Here is a 26,240-nt window from a genome sequence, read left to right as displayed (position 1 = left end):
CCGCCAGAAACTGTAAACCTTTTTATGAAACTACTGATTGTATTTTAAATAATAATTGAATCTGACATTTCTGGACATTGAGACGAAACTGTAAATGTCTTAACAACAACAATTTGTTCATAGGTGATGTACTGTTGATATTGGGATCTGTTAACATTGTCCTTCCCCACAAAGAAGAGATCTTGGAACCCTACAAGAACACTACAAATCTATAGGGTAAAAACAATAACACACCAGATCCACAGAGCTGGAAAGGAAGACACATGAGCAACATAAAAAGACAAGGGAAGAAAGTGCTACAAACAAATCAACACAACACATCATCAGCAGCATTGGCAGCTACCACAGGAAAAAAATGACAGAGAAAGATTTCAGGATATACATGGTTAAAATGTTCAGGGATCTTGAAGAAGACATAAGAGAACAAATACAGGCAGTGAAAGATCACTTCAACAAATAAGCTACATAAACAAATCCAAGAAGCAAAAGATCCCCTCACCAAGGAGATAGAGGTTCTAAAACAACAACAACAACAACAACAACAACAACAACAACAACAACAAAAATAAACAAAAGAACAAACAGAAATCCTTGAAATGAAAGAAATAATAAACCAAATTAAAAACTCAAATGAAAGTATCACCAACAGAGTAGACCACTTAGAAGATAAATGAAAATAAATTATACAATGAAGATAAATTATAGCATCTTGAAAAAAACATAGACCACACAGTGAAAATGATAAGAAACCACAAGCAGAATATTCAAAAAATATGGGATAGCATAAAAAGACCAAATTTAAGAGTTACTGGGATAGAGGAAGGCACAGAGGTCCAAACCAAAGGAATGAAAAATCTATTCAATGAAATAATATCAGAAAACTTTCCAAACATGAAGAATGAATTGGAAATCCAAATTCAAGAAGCCTACAGGACGCTGAATGTACAAAATCACAACAGATCCATTATAATGAAAATTACAACAGGCACATTATAATGAAAATGGCCAATATACAGAATAAGGACAGAATTTTAAAAGCCACAAGAGAAAGGAATAAGATTACATATAGGGGAAAACCAATTAGGATAACGGCAGATTTTTCAACACAAACTCTGAAAGCTAGAAGATCCTGGAACAACATATATCAAGCTCTGAAAGATAATGATGCCAACCAAGCATCTTGTATCCAACAAAATTAAGCTTTAGATTTGAAGATGAAATAAAAACTTTTCACAATAAACAAAAGTTAAAAGAATTTATAGCTAGAAAACTGGCACTACAAAACATCCTTGGCAAAATATTTCATGCAGAGGAAATGAGAAAAAACAATGAAAATCAGCAGAGAGAGGTAGTACACTAAAGGAAAAACTAATCAAAGAGGAAAACCAAGTCAAGTTAAATAACAAAAATAAACAAATATGTCTGGAAATACAAACCATATCTCAATAGTAACCCTAAATGTTAATGGCTTAAACTCTCCAATCAAAAGACATAGACTAGCAGATTGGATTAAAAAAAGGATCCAGAACTCTAAAGTCCATCACTAAAAAAACAAACAATTCAGTTTTAAAATAAACAAAGTATCTGAACAGGCATCTCACCAAAGAAGATATAAAGATGGCAAATAAGTATATGGAACAATGCTCAACATCATTAATAGGACATTGCAAATTAAAGTAACATTGATATGTCATCACACACCTATTATGAAAACTATAATCTGAAATGCTGAAAACACTAAATGTTGGTGAGAATGACAAGGACCTCTTATTCATCTTTGGTGAGAATACAAAATGGGACAGCTCTTTTGAAGCCACTATGATGGCTTTTTTTTTTTTTTTTTTTTTTTGCAAAACTAAACATGCTTGCCATACAAAACAAAACAAAAAACAACAAAAAAAGACCCAACAATATGCTGCCTCCAGGAGACTCCTCATCTGATAGGAAAAGACTGAAGGAGAAAGATTGGGAAAAATCATACCACTCACATGGACTTCGGAAGCAAGCAGGAGTTTCCATACTCATATCAAATAAAGTAGACTTCAAGCCAAAGTTAATCAAAAGGGATAAAGATGGATATTACACACTGCTCAAGGGAACCATATGCCAACAAGACATAACAATCGTAAATATATATGCCCCAAACAATGGTGTAGCTATGTTCATCAAACAAGCTCTTCTCAAGTTCAAGAGTCAAAATGACCACAACTTAATAATAATGGGTGACTTTAACACACCTCTTTCACCACTGGATAGATCTTCCAAACAAAAGTTGAATAAAGAAACTATAGAACTCAATACCACAATCAATAACTTAGACTTAACTGACATATATAGAATATTTCAACCTGCATCAAGTGGATACACTTTATTCTCAGCAGCACATGGATCCTTCTCTAAAATAGGCCATATACTATGCCACAAAGCAACTCTTAGTAAATACAAAAAAGTAGAGATACCACCATGCATTTTATCACATCATAATGGAATGAAATTGGAAATCAATGACAAAATAAAAAATAAAAATCTCTCCATCACCTGGAGACTAAATAATATGCTACTGAATAAATAATGGGTTACAGAAGACATCAAGGAGGAGATTAAAAAATTCCTAGAGGTAAATGAGAACACAGACACAACATATTGAAATCTCTGGGACACGATGAAAGCAATACTAAGAGGAAAATTAATTGCATGGAGTTCATTCCTTAAAAGAAGAAAAAGTCAATAAATGCCCTCATACTATATCTCAAAGCCCTAGAAAAAGAAGAACAATCATCAGCAAAAGCAGTAGAAGGCAAGAAATAAGTAAAATTAGAGCTGAAATAAATTGAAATTGAAACAAAAGAAACAATTGAAAAAATTGACAAATTTGGTTCTTTGAAAAAATAAATAAAATTGACAGATCTTTAGCCACGCTAACGAAGAGAAGGAGAGAACCAGCATACGAGATGAAAAAGGTAATATCACAACAGACACTACAGAAATACAAAGGATAATTAGAAATTATTTTGAAATCATATACTCCAATAAAATAGAAGACATTGAAGGCATCAACAAATTTCTTAAGTCATACAATTTGCCCAGATTGAGTCAGGAAGATATATACAACTTAAACAGACCAATATCAAGTGAGGGAATAGAAGAAGCCATCAGAAGCTTACCAACAAAGTAAAGCCCAGGACCGGATGGATACACACCTGAATTCTATAAGCCCTTTAAAGAAGAACTAATACCAATACTCTTCAATTTATTTCAGGAAAAAGAAAAAGAGGCAGTAATTCCAAACTCATTCTATGAGGCCATATCATCCTGATCCCAAAACCAGGTAAAGACACATAAAAGATAGAAAACTTCAGACCAATATCTCTAATGAACATAGATGCAAAAATTCTCAATAAAATTCTAGCAAATTGAATTCAAAAACATATCAAAAAGATCGTGTACCATGATCAAGTGGGATTCATCCCAGGGACGCAAGGTTGGTTCAACATACGGAAATCAATAAATGTAATTCATCATATCAATAGAATTAAAGATAAGAAACATATGATCATCTCAATGGACACAGAAAAAGCATTTGACAAAATACAGCAACGCTTTATGTTCAAAACACTAGAAAAACTAAGAATAACAGGAAAATATCTCAACATTGTAAAGGCTATCTATGCTAAGCCTTTGGCTAACACTTATTCTAAATGGAGAAAAATTGAAGGCATTCCTTCTAAAAATGGAACAAGACAGGGATGCCCTCTTTCACCACTTCTATTCAACATAGTTCTTGAAACACTTGCCAGAGCAATTAGACAGATGAAAGAAATTAAAGAGATATGTATAGGAAAAGAAAAACTTAAATTAGAACTATTTGCTGACGATATGATTCTATACCTAGAAGACCCAAAAACTCCACCAGAAAACTTCTAGAACTAGTAAATGAATTCAGCAAAGTAGCAAGACATAAAATCAACACCCATAGATCAAAGGCATTTCTGTATATCCGTGACAAAGCCTCTGAGAAGGAAATGAGAAAAACTACCCCATTCACAATAACATCAAATACATACATACATAAGAAAGATACCTGGGAATCAACGAAAAAGGTGAAAGATCTATATAATGAAAACTACGGAACCCTAAAGAGAGAAATCAAAGAAGACCTCAGAAGATGAAAAGATCTACCTTGCTCTTGGATAGGCAGAATTAATATTATCAAAATGACCACACTACCCAAAGCACTGTACAGATTCAATGCAATTCCCATCAAAATCCCAATGGCATTCCTCATAGAAATAGAAAACGTAACCATGAAATTCATCTGGAAAAATAAGAGACCAAGAATAGCTATAGCAATCCTTAGCAGGAAGAGTGAAGCAGGTGGCATCGCTATACCAGACCTTAAACTATATTACAGAGTGATAATAACAAAAAAAGTATGGTACTGGCACCAAAACAGACTGGTAGACCAATGGTACAGAATAGAGGACACAGAGACTAACCCACAAAATTACAATTATCTTATATTAGACAAAGGTGCCAAAAACATGCACTGGAGAAAAGATAGGATCTTCAACAAATGGTGCTGGAAATCCATATGCAACAAAATGAAATTAAACCCCTATCTCTCACCATGCACAAAACTTAACTCAAAATGAATCAAGGATCTAGGAATTAAACCAGAGACTCTGCGTCTAATAGAAGAAAAAGTAGGCCCTAATCTTCATCATGTGGGATTAGGCCCCAACTTCCTTAATAAGACCCCTACAGCACAAGAATTAAAACCAAGAATCAATAAATGGGATGGCCTCAAACTAAAAACTTTCTTCTCAGCAAAAGAAACAATCTGTGAGGTGAACAGAGAGCCTAAATCCTGGGAGCAAATTTTTACCCCTCACACATCAGATAGAGGACTAATCTCTAGGGTATATAAAAAACTCAAAAAGCTAGGCACCGAAAAAACAAATAACCCAATCAACAAATGGGCCAAGAAACTGAACAGACACTTCTCAGAAGAGGATATACCATTAATCAATCAACAAACATATGAAGAAAATGTTCAATATCTCTAGCAATTAGAGAAATGAAAATCAAAACTACTCTGAGATTTCATCTCACTCAAGTCAAAATGGCAATTATCAAGAACACAAACAATAATAAGTGTTGGGGAGGACGTGGGGGAAAAGGCACACTGGTACATTGCTGGTGGAACTGCAAATTTGTGCAGCCAACATAGAAAGCAGTATGGAAAATCCTTGGAAAACTTGGAATGGAACCACCATTTCACCCAGCTATCCCACTCCTTGGTCTATACCCAAAGGGTTTAAAAACAGCATACTACAGGGACACAGCCACATCAATGTTCTATAGCAGCACAATTCACAATAGCTAAACTGTGGAGCCAACCTAGATACCTTTCAGGAGATGAATGGATAAAGAAAATGTGGTGTATATACACAATGGAATATTATTCAGCATTAAAAGAAAATAAAACCATGCCATTTGCAGGTAAATGGATGGAGTTGGGAGAATATAATGCTAAGTAAATAAGCCAATCCCCCCAAACCAAATGCTGAATGTTTTTTTCTGATTTAAGCAAGCTGATTCATAATGGGGGTGGGGGTGGGGGGCATGAGAGAATTAAATGAACTATATATAGGGCAAAGGGGAGGGAGGTAAAGGGAGGGGGCCTGGGGGTAGGAAAGACAGTGGAATGTGATGGACATCACTACACTAAGTACATGTATGAAGACACGAACAGTGTAACTCTACTTTGTGTATAACCAAAGACATGAAAAATTGTGCTCTATATGTGTAGTATGAATTGTAATACATTCTGCTGTCATATATAACAAATTAAAAATTTTAAAAATTAAAAAACAAAAAAAAAATCAAAGGCTTTCCATAGGGAGAATATCTAAAATGAATCCTAAGAAATAAGTAGGTGGTGGTAGGGGTACGAGGATAGTTTCTCAACCTCAGTACTTTTGACATTCAAGGTGTTTTAGTTTGTCATGGGGGGATATTTCTACATTTTGTAGAATATTTAAACACCATGCTGGCCTCTACTCATTTAATGGGAGTAGAACTCCCATTTTTTTGAAAACAAAAAATTTCTCAAGATATTGTTAAATGTTCCCATGTGGGGGTGTAAGAGGGAGGAAGGCTAAAATTTGGCCTTGGTGAGAACCACTATTCTAGGGCTGTGCTGTCCAAAATGGTACCAATAGCTCAAATGACTATTTACCTTTCACTGAAGTGAAATAATAAGGTTCAGGTCTTTAGTCACACAATCCACATTTCAATTGCACACCAGCCACTATGGCTAGTGATGACCATATTAAACAATGCATATGTAACATCTTTATGAAGGGTCTTCCATGCCATAAGGCAGCAATGGGAAGCCAATGAAAGATTTTAAGCAGGAATGTAAAATAAATGGAATTTTAGAAGGATGGCTGTGATAGCAGTGTGGAGCATGGAACAAATGTGGAGAAACTAGAAGTAGAAAACCAGCTGGTATTTCAAATAAGTATGATGATCTGGTATGATTAATGCACTGGTGGTAGGGATGGACAAAAAAGGGTTACCAAGGAGTAAGAACTGAGAGAATTTGGTGATTAAATAGCTCTAAGGTAAAGTTGGACTGACAAAGTTCTTAGATTGCACAAGTGACTACTCTTAACTGATATGACAGAATAATGCCCTCAAAGTGTTCTTGCCTGAATCATTTAGTACCTGTGAATCTACTCATTTAGATGACAAAAGATTTTCCAGATATGATAAAATTAAAGACCTGGAGATAGTGAGATTATCCTAGATTATCTGGGTAGGCCTAATGTAAACTCAGGCGACCTGATAAGAGGGAGACTGGGGAAATCTGACTACAAACAATGAGAAGTATCAGAGTGATTTGGGGCAGAAAGATTCAAGTAGCAGCTATTATAAGCTAGAAAGGCAAGAAAATATTTATCTCACCTAAAGTCTCTGCTAACACTTTAGTTGTCCTAGTGAGACCCATGCCATATAGCTGACCTATAAAACACTCAAATAATAAATTTATGTTGTTTTTACTCATAAAAATTTGTGATAATTTGGTACAGCAGCAACAGAAAACTAATACAGATGGATACAGAATTTGAGGTGTGACACCATGAGTTTGGCTTTGGAAAAGTTGAATTTTAAGTGACTATTGGGTATCCTGGTAAAACTGATCAACTAATAAATTGATATTTCAGTCTGGAGCTTAGATTGGCAATACAAATCACAAGTTATCAGAACTCTGAGGTTAACTGAAGCCATCAAAGTAGATGTGTATACTGTAGACAAATACACATAGAATGCTATAGACAGAATGCAGAGGAATGGTGGTCCTTGAAAGAAACAGAATAAAAAGGCTAAGATATAATAGGAAAACTAGGACAGTGTGTTGTCAAAGGAATTTAAAAGAGATCCTGGTATCTTTGATGAATATAAGTTTCAGAAGGATGGTATTAGGAGAGTTTTGTAACTGGGGATGAAATTGGTTGGAAGGTGAAACACGAGACTGAATTCAATCAGCAGTTTGACCTTCTTTTAAAAGTAAGAAAGTACCCAGTGACTTGAAGGCTGAGACAGGAGAATCATGAGTTTAAACCCAGCCTCAGCAACTCAGCAAGGCCTTAAGCAACTCAGTGAGACCCTGTCTCTAATAAAATTTTAAAAAGGGGGTGAGGATGTGGCTCAGTGATAAAGAACCCCTGGGTTCAATCTCTTGTACCAAAAAAAAAAAAAAAAAAAAAAAAAGGGAAAAGGGGGGAGAAGGAAGATAGGTAGTAGCTGGAGAAGAGTTATAGGTTTCAGGAAAGACTTTTTTTAAGGATGGGAAAAAAATAAGCACTTAATTATTAATGGGAAAAGGTCAGTAGAAAATGAGAGAATACAGAAAAAGGATAAAGAATAAATCATGAAATGAATTCTGAAAGGGATGAGATCCTCTACATAGACAAAGGGAGAGGGAAAGGGAGAGGGAGGGAAGGAGGGAGGAAGGGAGAGAGAAGGAGAGGGAGGGAAGGAGAGAGGAAGGGAGAGAGAGGGAAAGGGAAAGAGAAAGAAAGAGGGAGAAGGAGAGAGAGAGGGAGAGAGAGAGAGAGAGAGAGAGAGAGAGAGAGAGAGAGAGATAGATCAGCTTTCCGAAAAGCAGAGGATGGATACCTCTTTTGAGAAAAGGAAATAGAAGACAAAAATTGCTACTGAACTGAGCAACTATTCAATTGAAACTGGAAATGGTGTTAATTTGATGATCTACATTATAGCTCCCCATTTTCTCAGAGAAGGAGAAGGTCAGAACATTTGTTGACAGTGACCAAGAAGAGGTGAGTTTAGTAGCTTAAGCTGAAGAAGTATAAAATTAGTGGAAAACAGTGGAATATAACTCAGTAGAAAACACAATAAAGGAGATTATATTTTATTGAATCTTTTTTAAAAATTTTTATTTATTTTTTTTAGTCATACATGACAGTAGAATGCATTTTGACATATAATACATACATGGAATGTACATACATCAATCAAATTGTCTATTCTATTCTGCTGCCCTTCCTATCCTCCCTACTCCTCCCCTCCTCTCCCATCCTTTCTCTCTATCCAATCTAATGTGACACACTTTTTAAAATTTTTCTCATTACAACATCATATATGTATTCTGTATAACAATGAGGTTCTCCTTCCATCTTCTGTGTAACTTCCCTTCTCCCTCTTTTCCCCTCCCACCTCTCTTCCCTATTTAGTGGTAGTCTTCTTCTCATGCTCTTCCTCCCTATCCCATTTTGAGTCACCCCCCTTATATCAGAGAAGACATTCGGCATTTGTTTTTTAGGGATTGGCTAACTTCACTTAGCATAATCTGCTCTAATACCATCCATTTGCCTGCAAATGCCATGATTTTATTATTTTTTAGTGCTGAGTAATATTCCATTGTGTATAAATGCCCCATTTTTTTAATCCATTCATCTATTGAAGGGCATCAAACATCAGATACAGCTCTAATCTCTAGAGTATACAAAGAACTCAAAAAGTTAAACAACAAAAAAGCAAATAACCCAATCAACAAATGGGCCAAGGACTTAAACAAAAACTTCTCAGAAGAGGATATACAATCAATTAACAAATACATGAAAAAATGCTCACCATCTCTAGCAATCAGAGAAATGCAAATTAAAACTACTCTAAGATACCATCTCACTCCAATAAGAATGGCAGCCATTATGAAGTCAAACAACAATAAGTGCTGGCGAGGATGGGGGGGGGCGCGAAGGTACACTCATACATTGCTGATGGGACTGCAAATTGGTGCAGCCAATTTGGAAAGCAGTATGGAGATTCCTTGGAAAGCTGGGAATGGAGCCACCATTTGACCCAGCTATTCCCTTTCTCGGACTATACCCAAAAGACCTAAAAAGAGCATACTACAGGGACACAGCCACATCAATGTTTATAGCAGCACAATTCACAATTTTATTGAATCTTAAAGTAGCTGTTAGTAATTATTCTACATGTGACCACGATGGATTACCTGATAATGAGAGTAATTCCTTCCACTTCACCAATTCAAAACATACAAAATCACAACTGTTTTGGAAATTGGACCTCACAGAGCATAGAACTATTCCACCTGAGAGAAACAAACAAATGAGATGATTCTACGAGAAGGTACCTTCTGAACTGTGGTTTGGAGCAAGCAAGCTTAGCAAGGCAATATTGCTGAATTAGAGACAGAAATTGGTGTTTGAAGAAGCAAAGAATTGTATGGAAGAAAGATAAAGGATTCAAAATCTACACAAAATCTATATAGATTTGGAATATATTGCCGAATGCTAAACTGTATACATATAGAGGAAAACTCCATGAGGCTAGGCAGAGAACTACCAGGGATCTTTAAGTGACAAACATATATTCCAGTTTTAACCAGTCATAAGTTGAGAGAATGCAGTATAGTAATACACTGCATAATTTTGTTTCTGTCAATGAGAAGTCCCTATGTACCATGATGGTCCCATATTGCCTAGTACTGTTGTAGCCATCTTAAGCTTATACAAGTATATTCAATGACGTTCATACAACAAAATCGCCTAAGGATATATTTCGCAGACTGTATCCCCATCATTGAGCAACTTACCAATGTAAAGACAACAGAATGGTAACATCTTAGTATAAAAGCTAAACTAGCTCTAGTTGTAGATGTTATTCTAGACCTCCTCTTCAACACAAGCTTCAAAAGAATCAAACTAATTTACAAGTAACTTAGCTGCCTGCCCAAATATCAATACATCCATACAGTTTAAAAAATAATCAAAATCCAGATTCTCACAAACCAAACCAAACCCCAAACCATAAAAGTCACTGTCTAGAACTAACTTAAAAATTACTAGATGTAAAGAAGTAGAAAATCATTGCTATAATTGTGACAAAAATCAGAAAATAAAACAGATGCAGAAATGTCAGAGAAAATATAATTAGCAAAGAAGGACTTAAAAGCAGGTATTACACATATGTCAAAAGAAATAAAGGGAAACATGAACATAATAAGAATCTGAAAAAACAAACAAACAGAATTTTCAGAACTAAAAAAGAAAAAGATTTATAGCAGATTAAGCAGTTTGGTGGGAAAAGATTAGGAAATATTATAATATAGAAATTTAAACTACCAGTAAACTTAGAAGAGTCATTTGATAATAACTAGCATGTATTTGTTTTTGTGTATATGGTGTGGGATACTGAACCCAGTGCCCCTGCACACGAACACACAATTATGATTAAAATTCAAAAACAAAAATCAAACAAAAACACTTGGCAAAACAGAAACAGGAGGGAACTTGTTCCACATGATAAAGAGCAATCATGAAAAGATTAACATCATATTAAATGGTGAATGAATGACTTTTTTCCCCTTATGATTGAGAACAAGGCAAGAAAATTTACTCTCACCATATCTGTTTATGTTTAGCCCTGTCCTGATGGACCTTGGGTAACAAAAATTTTTAATACCTTTCACAATAAAATGGAAAACTTCAAAAATGTTGACTATTTACGAAAAGTTGTGAGAAAATATGTATAAAACCTAAACACAGAAAACTAAAAAAATGCTACCGTGAGAAATTACAGAAAAACCAACTAATTATAGAAAAACCAACTAATAAATATGCCAAACTTACGGATCAAGACTCATTAGTAAGATATCAACGTTCCCAAACTGATCTATGAATTCATTGTAATCTCAATCAAACTTCCTGTAGAGCTTAGAACTGTTTGTTGTTGTTGTTTGTTAGTTTTTAATAGAAACTGACATGGTAATTCTAAAATTTGTATGGCGATGCCAAAATATTTGAATTGTTTATATACCTGATATTAAGACTTTCTATAATGCTACAGTAGATAAGACAACGCCATAAAAACAGAATAACAATTTATGGGAAGAATAAAGAGAATCTAGAAAAAGACCCACCTATAATGATTTTTGATACAAAATGTATTTGGAGGGACTTATTGAAAAATAAGTGGTACTAAACAACTGCATATTCATAATATGGTAAAAATCAACTTAAATTCAAAATGGTTCACTGATCTGAAAGAAAACTAAAACTATAAATCCTAGAACAAAATGTATGAAAAATCCTCAGGGGAAGGTTGAAATATCTGGAAAAAGTGAAGTGAAAATTGTGGCAAACATTTCCTCCCCAAAACAACTAGAAAATGAATCAAATTGGTCAAAAAGAACAATTTTGGAGTCTGGAAACTGACTAAAGATAAACAATATATAGAGAGGTTAAGTCATTAAAAATTCCTGAACATAAGTTACTAACTATGAGGGCCTGTGTTTTTCTTGTTTGGAGCTGCTCCCATGAACTTATTTCATTCACATGGTTTGAATAGTAGTACGGTCAAAATGAAGTGCCTGTGTTTAAACACACAAAAGAAAGCACGATGGCAGGTAACAGAATCTTAACAGAGAAACCAGAACACAGAGAAAGATTATTAGATAAAAAAGAACAAAGTCCCAGAGATCAGAATAACATCAATCATTTCAACATGTAGAAGAAGGAGAGAATCCAAAGGACAGAAAAATTTTTTGAAGAGAAAATGGCTGGAAACCCGCAAATCTAACTAATCTACAAATGTGAGTTCAACAAACCCCACATTGGATAAACACAAAGTTTTCAATATCCACACGTGTAATAGTCATGGACTGTTGAAAGCTAGAAAAGTGAACAAGTGAGTGGCAGAATGAATATAGAATAAAACTAGATAGGAACTGGAGGAAAAAACTCATCAGATACAGAAAAATAACAATATGATTAATTGCTAATTTAGTATCAAAAACAAAGTCCAGAAGAAACAGTTAACATGTTCAAAGCAATGAAAGAAAAAAAAAAAAACTGTTAAGCAGGAATTCCATATCCAGCAAAACTATCTTTGAAAATTGAAAGCAAATTACACTCACAGATAAATATAGACTGAGAGTATTCATAATGAGCAAATCTGTCATGTTAGAAATACTAGCCACGTGTGGTGGGAAACTCCTGTAATACCAGAGACTTGGGAGGCCAGCCTCTCAGCCTTATCAATTTATGGGGTCCCTCTCTCAAAATAAAAAATAAAAAGGGCTAGAGACATGGCTCAGTGGTTAATCCCCAGTACCAAAAAAACAGAAACAGGTTCAATCCCCAGTACCAAAAAACAGGAACAGCAGATTGAAGAAATTACCCTTTATTCCTCTTTTTTCTTTCTTCACGTTCAATCCACCAACAAGGAATTTTATATCCAAAATATGCCTGGAATCCACCAAATTTTTTTCACATCGTTCACTACCTTCATCTGAGTAAGAGCTGTGAATTCCCTTCTTGATGTCTATAATAGCCTAACTGGTTTTCCTTCCCCCTACAGGCCATATTTCCAATTATATTTCTTAAAAAAATTAGATCATTTTATATTTCTGCTTAGGACACACTACTTGGCTTACCATACAATTTGTTATGACCAAATATACCATTATTAAACCACTCTCCAGTTGAACTTTGGTATCATTCTTTCCTTTCCTCCACATATTTTAGCCCACTGAAATCCTTATCTTCTTCAAATTACCCAAACTTCTGAATTTTCGTGTTGTTTCCTCTGCCTAGTGTGTGCTGTTGGCAGATCATCAACAAGGCTAGTTTCTAATTCAGATCTCTGCTCAAATATCAGATCACAACTCTGTTTATCCTAGCCACCATCACTTGCTCCTTTTTGCCTTTTAAAAATTCTGTAAAGGCATTTATCAATATTTGAAGTTATAACATTTATTTGCTCACTTATTTAATGTCTACCTCATCTAATAAAATGAGGATAGAGATATTACTATCTTGTTTATCACTGGATGTCCAAGGCCTAAGACAGCATTAAAAAATTATGGAGTAACAAGAAGTTCAAAGTGGATCAGGACCTAGAAATTAGATCAGAGATCCTGTGCCTAACAGAGGAAAAAGTAGGTCCAAATTTTCATCACATCGGATTAGGCCCTGACTTCCTTAACAAGGCTCCTAAAGCACAAGAAATAAAATCAAGAATTAATAAATGAGATGACCTCAAACTAAAAAGCTTCTTTTCTACAAAAGAAACAATGAGGTGAGAGAGAGCCTACATTTCTGGAGCAAATTTTTGCCATACGTATGTCAGATAAACCTCCAAGATATATAAAAAACACCAAAAAAAGAAACAAACAAACAAAAAAAACAACCCAATCAATAATTGGGCTAAGGAGTTGAACAGACATTTTTCAGCAGAAGATAAGAATTCGATTAACAAATATATGTTCAACCTCTCTAGTAATTAGAGAAATGAAAATCAAAACTATTCTAAACATTCACCTTATGCCAGTCAGAATGACAGTTATCAAGAATACAGACAACAATAAATATTGATGAGGATGTGGGGGAAAAAGCACACTCACACATTGCTGGTGGGACTGCAAATTGGTGCAACCAATCTGGAAAGCAGCATGGAGATTCCTTAGAAAACTTGGAATGGAACTACCATTTGAACCAGCTATCCCCATTCCTCGGTCTACACTTAAAATCAGCATATTATTGTAACGTAGCCCAATTCACAATAGCTAAACTGTGGAAGTAATCTAGATGCCCTTCCATAGATGAGTGGATTAAAAAAACAACTATGGTATATATACACAATGGAATATTACTCAGCATTAAAAGAGAATAAACTTATGGCATTTGCAGGTAAATGGATGAAGTTGAAGAACATCATGCTAAGCAAAGTAAGCCAATTCCAAAACACTAAAGGCCAAATTTCTCTCTGATAAATGGATGCTGATCCGTTATGGGGAAGGCATGGGAAAAATGGAGGAGCTTTGATTGGGCAAAGGGGAGGGTGGGATGGAGAGGGGACATGGAGGAGGAAAGATGGTGGAATGAGATGGACACCATTACCATAGGTATAGGATGACTGTACATATGGTGTGATGCTACATCGTGTACAACCAGAGAAATGAAAAGTTGTGCTGCAATTGTGTACAATGAATCAAAATGCATTCTGCTGTCATATATACCTAATTAAAATAAATAAATTAATTTAAAAAATTATGGAGTAAAGTTATACATGATATATACATATACACACATATAAAAACACACACATATAACACGTTTATTTTAAATCTTACATGAAAATATAAACACTTCAAAGGTTTAAAATTCCTTTCTTATTTTATATTTTAAAATGTTATATTTTATAATTTTGATAATCTTCTGCCTCTATTTACTCAATGATGAGAAAAAATGATTTAAAAAGACAAAACAAAACACAAACAAGTCAGGTTGGCTTAAAAGGAAACCCAAACTAGGATAAGAAAAGTTCTGAAATCACAAACAAGGAAGAACAATAATTATACTGACACTTTGGGTAATCTAGCAGAGAGAGTCATTGAATATTCTAGAGCCTATGGTGTAGCCTGTCTGCAGAGATTTCATCAAAGAAGTCAGTATTATTCCAGTTGTCCCAATAGTTGCATGCTTCTTCCCTCACACATTTACATATTTAAGACAAGACCTAAGGAACTACAAACAAAATCTAAATTAAAATATTAATGTGACTTGAAGTCTAAAAACTGCAACCCAGAGATTAAAAGCTGTAATATAAGTATATTACAGCAACAAAAATGAATGCAAGGAGTACACTAAAAGTTTTCTTTAAGCAAATTCTTATAGAGTTCTCTAGGTACAACCTAAATTTAAACTATCATTGTAGCTTAATTTCTAAAGGCTAGTAACTGAAACATGAAAAATATGCTATCATAACAAACCACATCAAACATCTTAAAAACTTTAAATGAATTCTTACAGCATTATCAGAATAAAAATATTCACTTTAATTAAATGATTGTTTAAGCAATACTTCAGTGAAGGCCAAAGAAGATTCAAATGCATGCAATTACCTCAGATTGTGATTTCAGTGTTGATGAGATAGAGGAAAATATCTAGGCAGCTTATAACCAATTTACCCACAGGGTTGTAATTAATCATCAAAATTTATTCACTAAAGTTGTGTTATATTTATAATCAATATTTACTTAGGAATGGTATATTTTACATAGTGTTTGTAAAAGACTTACTACAAAATAACTTTTAAGTTAGGTATTTGACTTACCAAAATGCAGTCCACTTTAGATTGTACAGTTTTGCTAAAAGAAAAAGAAAGTTAGGTTAGTAGAAATAAAAATTTTATTAAATACCTGAAATACTCTCAGATGTGGTAATTAGCTCTCCTTTCTATGAAAAAAAAAAATATATATATAAGTGAATGTAAGTGAAACTCATTATCCTGAAATACTCTTTCACAAAGTACAACAAAAATCTATTTCCCACTCACTGTACTAAATTAAATTTTAAAGCACAATCAAAATATTTCTGTTTAGTGTTCTACTCAACCTACTGTTGTTACACTACAATAGATGTTTTGAATATAAAACTAAATGTTGCTCTTTTTTAAAGACAGGGTTTCCCTATGTTGCTTAGGCTGAATTAGAACTCTTGGACTCAAGTGATCCTCCCATCTCAGCTTCCCTGAGTGCTGGAACTACAGGTGTATATCATCATACCCAGCTCACAATTAAGTTTCTAATGACATATAAGTGCAGATGTATTACTATGCTGAGAAACAGGACATAGAGTTTAAAATAAATTATGAATTTTACTGTCTGCCTTCTTTTCTGGACAATGATTTGTTTAGAATTTTAAAAGCCATAATGATGTAATATGCTATAGCTCTAAAGATTTGACATAAAATAATTCTTTTCCTTTCCTGTAGCACACACATACACAGATGCACATGCACGCCTGCATACACACACATCTCTCTCTTTTCCATAACAGGAATACTTAGACATAAAAGCCAAATAAAAGATGAACTAATACAGTAATATTTGGAGGGTAGAAAATTATATTTAGAAATTAAATAATACAAATAAAGCCACTATACATCAGTTTAATTAGACTATAATACATAACACAAATGAAGGGAGTATAAATTAACTGTCATTTGGATTTTGTTACAATATCTATTAACATGCAAAAGCAAATGAATCATGCAAGATAAAATATCATTAAATAGATTATCTTCCATAAAAGGTCTAGAGCCAAATGAATGTAAACAAAAATGGGTTGATCTGTCTTTGTATCTACCTATACAGTTAAGCTATAAAGTAAAAATCAGTATTTTATATCTGATCTATTAATGCAATTAACATCAAAATCTGTACCCAGATTTCAAGTTTCATTTTTTTGCAAACAACAAAGTATGATGAGATTAAGTTTAGTTGTATAATTCACAATGACTTAAAGGAGCAAGAAAAGTAAAGGAAACCTCTAAGTAAACAGGAATGAAATTCCCTTTCCACAATCCTACAAAAGATTTTTAGAGGTTTTAAAATCTCCTTTTATGATCACTGTACAGTTTTATCATTCATTGGCAACTAATATGTGCTACCACTTTTCAAAAACTCTCACAATGTCCCTTGAGATCACAGAGTAATCTATGGATTAGGAATTGCTATTAAAAAGTAACATATCCAGAATCTAACCATCCCTCATCACCTTGGTTGAAATCAACACTTTCTTGTAATCACTATTTCTCTTATCCTGCTTTATTTTTAACTACTAGCATATTATATTTTCATGAATTTATTTATTTAATGGCTATCTTCCCTGGCTAGAATTTAAACTCCATAAGAGTAGGCTTTTTTTTTTTAAATTCACTGTTAAATCATCTGGCACATGTTAGATATTCAACAAAATCTGCTGAATAAATAAATGACAAAAAACACATTTAGTCCCCCCATATGAAGAAAACTGGAACTGGGGCAATTTGAGAATGACTTTTTTGAGGTCCATCCATGTTCAACATAAAGTCCATCAATTTCAACCATTAATCACTGAAAAATATCCCACTGAATCCCAAGTTTTATAAAGAAAACAACATGAAACTGAACATGTGATTATTTTATAAACCATAATTTCAATATATCCCCATTTATCAGAAACTGACTATTCTGGAGATTATCTAAAAAGGATGAGTATGCCTATATTAACTTAATAAAATCTCTAGAAGGTATACGTAAAAGATAGTCTTTTAAATGATTTAATTAAAAAGTAAAATGGAAGTACTTCTGAGCCGGTTAAGAACCCTGGCAAGGGCTGGGGATGTGGCTCAACCCGTAGCGCGCTCGCCTGCATGCATGCGGCCCGGGTTTGATCCTCAGCACCACATACAAAGATGTTGTGTCTGCTGAAAACTGAAAAAATGAATGTTAAAAAATTCTCTCTCTGTTTAAAAAAAAAGAAAAAAAGGACCCTGGCAATCACCTAAGCTAGCCACTTATTTTTAATACATATTTAACACTGACCTATTAGAATGATACAGGTCAAGTTCAAGTTCCCTTGGTTCTTTTTTTTTAGTTGTTGATAGACCTTTATTTAATTTATTTATATGTGGTGCTGAGAATCGAACCCAGTACCTCACACATCCAGACAAGTGCACTAGCACTGAGCCACAGCCACAGCCCTCTTCTGGTTCTCTGTCTAGTCACATACCACTCCCTACCTTCCAAAAGGCATCCATCATTAATCTTATGTATAACTTTTTCAACTGTTATTTCGAAATTTGGATTAAGTACACAAATATCTATAAACAGTATATATTATTGTTCTGTGAAACATTAAAATGTTTATTAAAATGTCATTATATTGTACAGATTCTACGATTGCTTTTTCACTCAACTTTTTGAGGTCCATCCATGTTGACATAAAGTCCATCAATTTTAACCATTAATCACTGAAAAGTATCCCACTGACTTCCAAGTTTATTCATTTGTTAAAAGACAATTACAAAGTTTCTGGTTATTCTACAAATGATATTGTAATAAGTGTTTTGTATATGTCTCCTAATATAAACCCACAAAAATTTCTGTTACAAATCTAGAAGTCTATTTTCTGGGGCTTATGAATGCATCTTTTCAATTTATTATATATTACCAAATTCCTCTCCTAAGTACTTATATACATTTATACTTCCATCAGCAGTGTATGATAATTCCTTTTTTCTATTACCTTGTAGATATAGTCCATTAATATATGATACACAAATATAATACATATTAAAAATTTGTAATTCAAAAGAATACAATTTTTTAAAAAATTTATCATATTCTTCTCAACCAGTAGCAAAGTGTACTTTTTCAACTTTTGTTGGACATACAGGTTTTTCTTCTCCACAAATTGTTGGTTCCTATCCTTTGACAGTTTTTAAGTGGAATTGACTGTTATCCTTATATATCCTGGCTATTAATTTTGTTATACATATTTAACTTCTGTTAATGGTACCTTTTACTAAAATTCAAAAATTTAGTCAAATTATATGTATCATTTTTTTCCCTTTATAATGTGTTTTTTAGGGGGGATCTTATTTAAGAAATCCTATCTAGCTAAATTTACAAAGGTATTCTATGTGTTATCCTAAAAATAAGTTAGCTTTTAAAATTTGATATTTTCTCTAGTTGGGATTTGTTCTTGTATATGGTATGATGCAATATACATATTTTTCCTCTCTGCAACCTGGTTGTTCCTTATTTTATTATGCCAAATTTCCAGAAATGCTTGAATCTGTTTTGGGCCTTTCTTTTCTGTTTTATTATTGGTCTACTTGTCTATCCCTAAGTAATGCCACATTTTCAATTATTATGTTTAGTTATTTGATGACATAACTCTCCTTCCCCATCTTCAAGGGCTTTCATAATTCTTGGACCTTTACTTTTCCAAGTGAATTTTTCAGTCCTACAGTTTTTCAGTTGTAGTGATGCTGCAGTTTGAACTTGCAGGAGGGGTATACTGACAATCTGGATACATTTTCATCAGTCCTTAAAGTGTCTGACAATGTTCTCTGTAAACCTGTTCAAATTTTTTAGAAAGAATCCATGGCAGCTTATAGATGGTATTTTTGAATTGTATCTTTTTCCTCTACTACATATTCTAGTTTATTTCTGCTTATGTGGAAAACTCCTGGTTTTCTAGGCTGACCTTTATCTCAATCAATCTTCCTGTACTCTTTTTAGTTCTAATAGAATGTAAATTCTCTTGTAGATAATAATTTCATTTATAAGTCATAATATTTTTCTTCCTTTCAATCTTTTTTTGATTGTTATCAATGATTTTTTTAGTTTTATTGATTTAATTTTTAAAAATATATGACAATGGAATGCATTACACATATAGAGTATAATTTTCATATCTTTGTATTATGTTCATGCCAATTCATGCCTTTATACATGTACTTTGGTTATTTTGCATTACAATTCTTATTATACATATATACCACAAATTTTCATATCTGTTTATATATAAAATATGTTGACACCCAATTCAAGTCTTCAAACATGTACTTTGGATAATGATGTCCATCACATTCCACCCGCCCTTGCTAATCCCCTGCCCCCTCCTTTTCCCTCCCAACCCTCTTCCCTATCTAGAATACATCTAATCCTCCCACATTCTCCCTCTCTATCCCACTATGAGGCAGCCTCCTTACATCAGAGAAAACATTCAGGATTTGTTTTTTTGGGATTGGCTGATTTCACTTAGCATTATCTTCTCCAATGCCATCCATTTACCTGCAAATGCCATGATTTTATTCTCTTTTAATGCTGAGTAAAATTCCATTGTGTATATATACCACATTTTTTAATCCATTCATCCATTGAAGGGCATCTAGGTCGACTCCACAGTTTAGCTATTGTGAATTGTGCTGCTATAAATATTGATGTGGCTGTGTCCCTGTAAGTATGCTGTTTTTAAGTCCTTTGGGTATAGTCCAAGGAGAGGAACAGCTGGGTCAAATGGTAGTTCCATTCCCAGATTTCCAAGGAATCTCCGTATTGCCTTTTCAATCTTTCTGTTTCTTTTATTCTCCTCTGTTTTCTAATTACATTGGCTACAGTTTCCAGTATAATGATGAAGAGTAGGAGTGAGAGCAGTTATCCTTGTTTCATTTCTACCCTGAAGTGTTTACTTCTATACTCATTGTAATCAAGAATAATGCTGGTGACATTTTTTATGATTAATATAATTTATCATTTTTAGGGAGATAGTCAGGGCTTTTGCTCTTCTGTTCACGAACATTCTTCAAAAGGGAGTTCTGCCTGGACTGTTCTCTAACTTCATATGCTCATGGTTCAAACATTTATTTCCTCAGAAACCATCCCTGACCGTTATCTTAAAAACAAAAACAACAAAAAACAGCTCTTGTCACCCTCTATCTCCTTTATGCTAATTTACTGATCTTTATTGTAATTATTGCCACTGGTATTTGTATCTGTCTATTGAAACTTCTCTACTAGCGTATAAGCTTTATATTAGAGGCCAAGAAGTATCCATGTATCTTTTTTAAACTATATTTTTGTTGACTCAGTTCTCTTTTTTTAAATCATCACTTTTTATTATTTATTTTTATTTATGCTATTAAAGTTGAACACAAAACATGTATTTCCCATATTTTTAAAAAATAAGTACACTAAAGAAGGATTGTAACTTTATTCCTATTCCTGAAAAGTTTCACCTTTTAAACTATACCCTATAAATTTTGTTGTTTTAAGTTTTTGTAATTTAGGGCTTGATGTGTGTGTGTGTGTGTGTGTGTGTGTGTGTATATATACACTTTCTATTTTTAAATTTACTGATCCAATTGTCTTCTCATTTCATCTGGGGCATGTGTTTTCCATGATTTAATTTTCCTTTGAGACCCAGGTAATAGTCAATTAAAAAAAAAATAATCCATGTATTCTTTAAATATATCCATACTTTCTACTTATTTTCTAGAAGTCCTTCTATAAAGACATTCATTTAATCAAATGCAATAATTTTAATATTCAAATCTTTTATTGCCTATTTTTTCTGTTTTAACTAGAGTTTCTGAGATAAGTTAAATATTCAAATAACACTTTTCATTTTTAAATTTCTCTTTGTAATTACTGACACTTGCTTTATTAACTCCCATACTATACTGATGGATATATGTAAGACTATGATTTTTATATTTTCTTGGCACAGTGTTCCATTTATCATGATCTAGTATCTTTTTTCCTTAGTAATGCCATTTTCCCTTAAATTCTGTGTTGTCTCCAATTAATTTTGTTAAATAACCTTTCTTTTTGTGGTCTTCTGAGTATCTACTACTGATAAGAAGTTTGTGTCAGGGCTGGGGATGTGGCTCAAGTGGTAGCGCGCTCGCCTGGCATGCCTGCAGCCCGGGTTCGATCCTTAGCACCACATACAAACAAAGATGTTGTGTCTGCCGAAAACTAAAAAATGAATATTAAAGTTCTCTCTCTCTCTCTTTAAAAAAAAAAAAAGAAGTTTGTGTCAGTCTCCTTTAAGATAGATCACTTTTTCCTGTGATTTATACTTTTTAAAATTTAATTATGAGTCCATTTTAAGTGAGAATTATTCTTCTCAAGTAATTCCTAAACATGTCTTGGGTTGGTGTCAGTTTTCTCTTGTGATGAGAAATATATAAATTATTAATTTATCATCAGCAAGGATTATTTTTTCAGAGCAGTCATATATCCCTTGGCTCATGGAAACAGTTTCACATCTGCCTCTTTTTGAATCTAGGGATTTAACGGCTTCAGACCCAGTTTTACACTAATTTAATATTTACAGTGCTTGTACTATAAGGGGCTTATCAAATCAAAACTTCACAATCAAGTAATATAAGCATATGGTTCTGGATCTCATAATTTACCGTTCTCTGTGCTCTGGGCAACTATCAAGTTTACCTGAAACTCTTTGGGTCTATGGATTCCTCTTTTTAATCAAATTTCATGGGCAAAAATCTCTCTTCAGGCTCTAAGCTTCATATAGTTGATGGGTTTCAATTATCTGTGAAGGTACAGAGCCATGTGACCTATACTTTCCTACTAACATTAAGATATTAAGCATTTAAGTTCTGTATCAAAACTTGAAAACTACTACAAACCATTTAGGATTTAGTTCTTGCTTACCTTAAAAAAAATATACATATATATATATATATATATATATATATATATATATATGTATATTTTTTTTCAGTTATGGATGGACACAATACCTTTATTTTATTTATTTATTTTTATGCAGTGCTGAGGATTGAACCCAGTATCCTACACATGCAAGGCAAGCACTCCACCACTGAGCTACAACCCCAGCCTTTCTTAAGCAAATTCTCCCTAACCCTTTTTACTGGTACCTATGACTTTCTTGATTTTAAGCAAATATCTACCTACCTACTTACTCACATATATATATATATATATATATATATATATATATATATATATGAAACATTGTTGTGTATTTTGCTTTTGACATTTTATATTTAAATCTTGAGTGTGGGGTGAGAATCCTGTCACAACTGCTCAACTTACTATATATATTAAAAGTACAATAAATAAGTATACAAAATATGTCGAGTTTATATGTATGTAGTTTTCTATTAATATTAATAGAACATATTTGGAAACTTCCTTCAAATTCCAACACTCTAACCAATAAATTCTTTCTTTTTTTCCATATTTTCTCCATTGTATATTCATGAACACGTCCAATTTTTACCTATGTATACTCAAAGTAGGGAATTATCTAAATTTTTTTTTTTTTTTTACCAAAAGCATTTTCTACTGATAGTTTCAACTTTTTAAAATAATGTACTATAATATTCCATTTAGTGGACATTTTATAACTTCCTAAAATAATCTGAATACTGGGCATTTTTATTATTTCAATTAAAATAATGCTTCAATGTTCTGTTTCAGCTAATGACAAGGTAACTTAGAGTAACCCTGCTACACATAAGTTATATACAGTGGACAAAATATTTTTTAAAAACCACTAAGGCAAAACAGTGACCAAAAGCAGGTAGAACCTGGAGAAAAGTCATCCTTTAAGGTAAACTGAGATTCCATCTCACTCCAGTCAGAATGGCAAATATAAACAATACAAGTAAAAATAAATATTGGCAAGAATGTGGGGGAAAAGGTACACTCATACATTGCTGGTGAGACTGCAAATTGGTGCAACCACTCTGGAAAGCAATATGGAGTTTCCTCAGAAAACTTGGAATGGACCCACCATTTGACCCAGCTATCCCATTCCTTGGTTTATACCCAAAGGACTTAAAATCAGCATACTACATTGATGCAGCCACATTAATGTTTATTACTATAAACATTAATTCTCAATAGCTAAGCTATGGGAACCAACTTAGGTATCCTTTAACAGATGAATGAATAGAAAAAAATGTGTTATATATACACAACGGAATACTATTCAGTCATGAAGAAGAATAAAATTATGGCATTTGCAGGTAAATGGATGGAACTAGAGACTATCATGCTAAGTGAAATAAGCCAATCCTCCAAATGCAAAGGCCTAATGTTCTAATAAGAGGATGCTAACCCACAATAAAGATAGGGAAGGGAAGACTAGAACTACTTTGGATTAGACAAAGGGAAATGAAGGGAAGAAAGTGGGGATGGGAATATAAAAGACAGCAAAATGAATTGAACATGACTTTCCTATGTTTATATATTAATACATGACCAGTGTAATTCCACACCATGTACAACCACAAGAATGGGAAATTATACTTCATGTATGTATAATATGTTAAAATATATTCTACTGTCATGTATGACTAAAAAGAATTAAAAAAATTTAAAAAGTATATTAAATGTAAATAAATTTGCATTAAGGGGCTGGGGATGTGGCTCAAGTGGTAGCGTGCTCGCCTGGCATTCGTGCAGCCTGGGTTCAATCCTCAGCACCACATACAAATAAAGATGTTGTGTCCACCAAAAACTAAAAATAAATAAATAAATAAATAAATAAATAAATTTGCATTAAAAACTCAAAATTTACAAAAAATGGGAATATCTGTATTGATCAATGAGGCAGAGGAATATATGTGGAATTAAGTACCTTTTTGCCATTATTCTGACTAGTTAAGATTAATGAAGTTTTTCAAAAGCTGAAAAATATGCACAAAACACATTTACTAATGAATAGTGAATCACTGATATACATTTGAACTTGTACTTAAAAAAGGTAGATATCTGCCTTCTTAATATTCCATAATTTAAATGTTCATTTTAATTTCTGAATAAAACTATTAATGATTTTATATGCAAAAATTTGTCAGATAATGTAGATCGAGCATTAATATTTTTATATTTTAAACATTCTCTAAATTGTTGACAATTTATTCTATTTGATATGCATAAAACTTAGTTTCACCGGTTTTGAAAAATAATTACTTCAGTGGTAGGGTGCTCACCTAGCACATGTGAGGCGCTGGGTTCAATCCTCAGCGCCACATAAAAATAAATAAATAAAATAAAGGTTAATGTGTCCAGTTACAAAAAATATTAAAAGCAAAACAAAACAATTATTTCTGAGTTGGGGGTGTAGCTTAGTGGTAGAGGGCTTGCCTAGCATGTGCAAATCACTCGGTTTGACTCCCCCCACCACCACTGTACTACCAAAAAAAAAAAAATACTTCTATAAAAATCTTAAATAAATAGTATATATCTAATTGTATTTTGGTATTAATTAAAAACAGTAACAAACTATTGGTATCATAATTTTGCTGTGGTATTGTGACTTTTATGTTTTTGAAACATAATAACCATTCATTTTCTAAATCTTTCAGTTTAAGCTTTATACTTTATATCAAGTCAGATCACCAGTATGTTGTAAAGTAAACCTGAATCCTATATCAATTGAGTAGGGAAAGAGGAAGAAACATCAGCAAGTAGAAAATTTAAGCACTGAAGATATAATTTTAGAAAGCATATTTTATTTTCTCCAAGTCAAACTATTAAGTGGAGCTGGATAAAACTTTCTTACATAGTGTGGCTATACAAAAACAAATTTAGGAAGCATGTGTTTAAAAATTAACAACAACAACAAAAAAACCCCCGAACATCCAAACAACCTTAACCCAAGTCTACTTTACCTCACAGAAACACTTTATTAAAAAATAACATAATAATTTCTTCACTTGAGGCTTAAACATGACATAATAAGTAAGTTGGCAGTCATGGGCCAAAAAATACTTAGTATATAATATATTGTAGGTAACAGCAGTCCTGGAAAAACGCTTAGATACCTTGCTTACTTGAGTCCCAGTTTTCCAATACCAAGTTTGGTCTCCATTCAAAAATTTAATACTATTTTTGTATTTACTTGGAATCCCTGTCCGAAGTCAGACTCACAATTGCTGTATACTTACATCAACTATCTTCTGTATTAGAAACAGGTATCTGTGAATATTGTTCAAGATTTCATCTAAGGAAAATCTGAGGTAGGGGAGATATATATGCATCTATAAATTTTAAAAGTGTTTGTGTTCTATGCCTGCTAAGACAAATTAAACAAACCAGCTTCTGCTCCTATGAAATAATTAATTCTGTTAAAAATACACTGACTTCAGATTCCTTTTGCAGACTGTGACTCTGCCTAGAGTACATTACAGGAATATGTATTTACACTTGCCCCAATGAATGTGAGGTACAGTTGAAGATCCCTTATCCCTTATCTAAAATGCTTGGAATCAAAATGTGGATTTTAGAATTTTTCATATTTTGGTGTGTGTGTGTATGTGTGTGATCTCTCAGAGATGAGATCCAA

At 33.2% G+C, this 26,240-nt stretch overlaps 1 protein-coding gene across 2 annotated transcripts in view; it reads right to left on the bottom strand.

The window, feature by feature from the left end:
- Positions 1–26,240, bottom strand: part of RFX7 (regulatory factor X7) — a 127,340-nt gene that overhangs the window by 58,860 nt on the left and 42,240 nt on the right. For both annotated transcript variants that reach the window (XM_081292622.1, XM_081292623.1), the window contains exon 3: positions 15,673–15,706. In XM_081292622.1, the coding sequence (XP_081148748.1) occupies positions 15,673–15,706 (34 nt within the window). The remainder of the gene's footprint in view (positions 1–15,672; positions 15,707–26,240) is intronic.

The sequence above is a fragment of the Spermophilus citellus genome (genome assembly GCF_964194105.1).
Source record: "Spermophilus citellus genome assembly, chromosome: 4".
Lineage (NCBI taxonomy): Eukaryota > Metazoa > Chordata > Mammalia > Rodentia > Sciuridae > Spermophilus > Spermophilus citellus.
The sequence above is the reverse complement of the archived record's forward strand: the minus strand, read 5'-3'. Positions and strand labels throughout refer to the sequence as shown.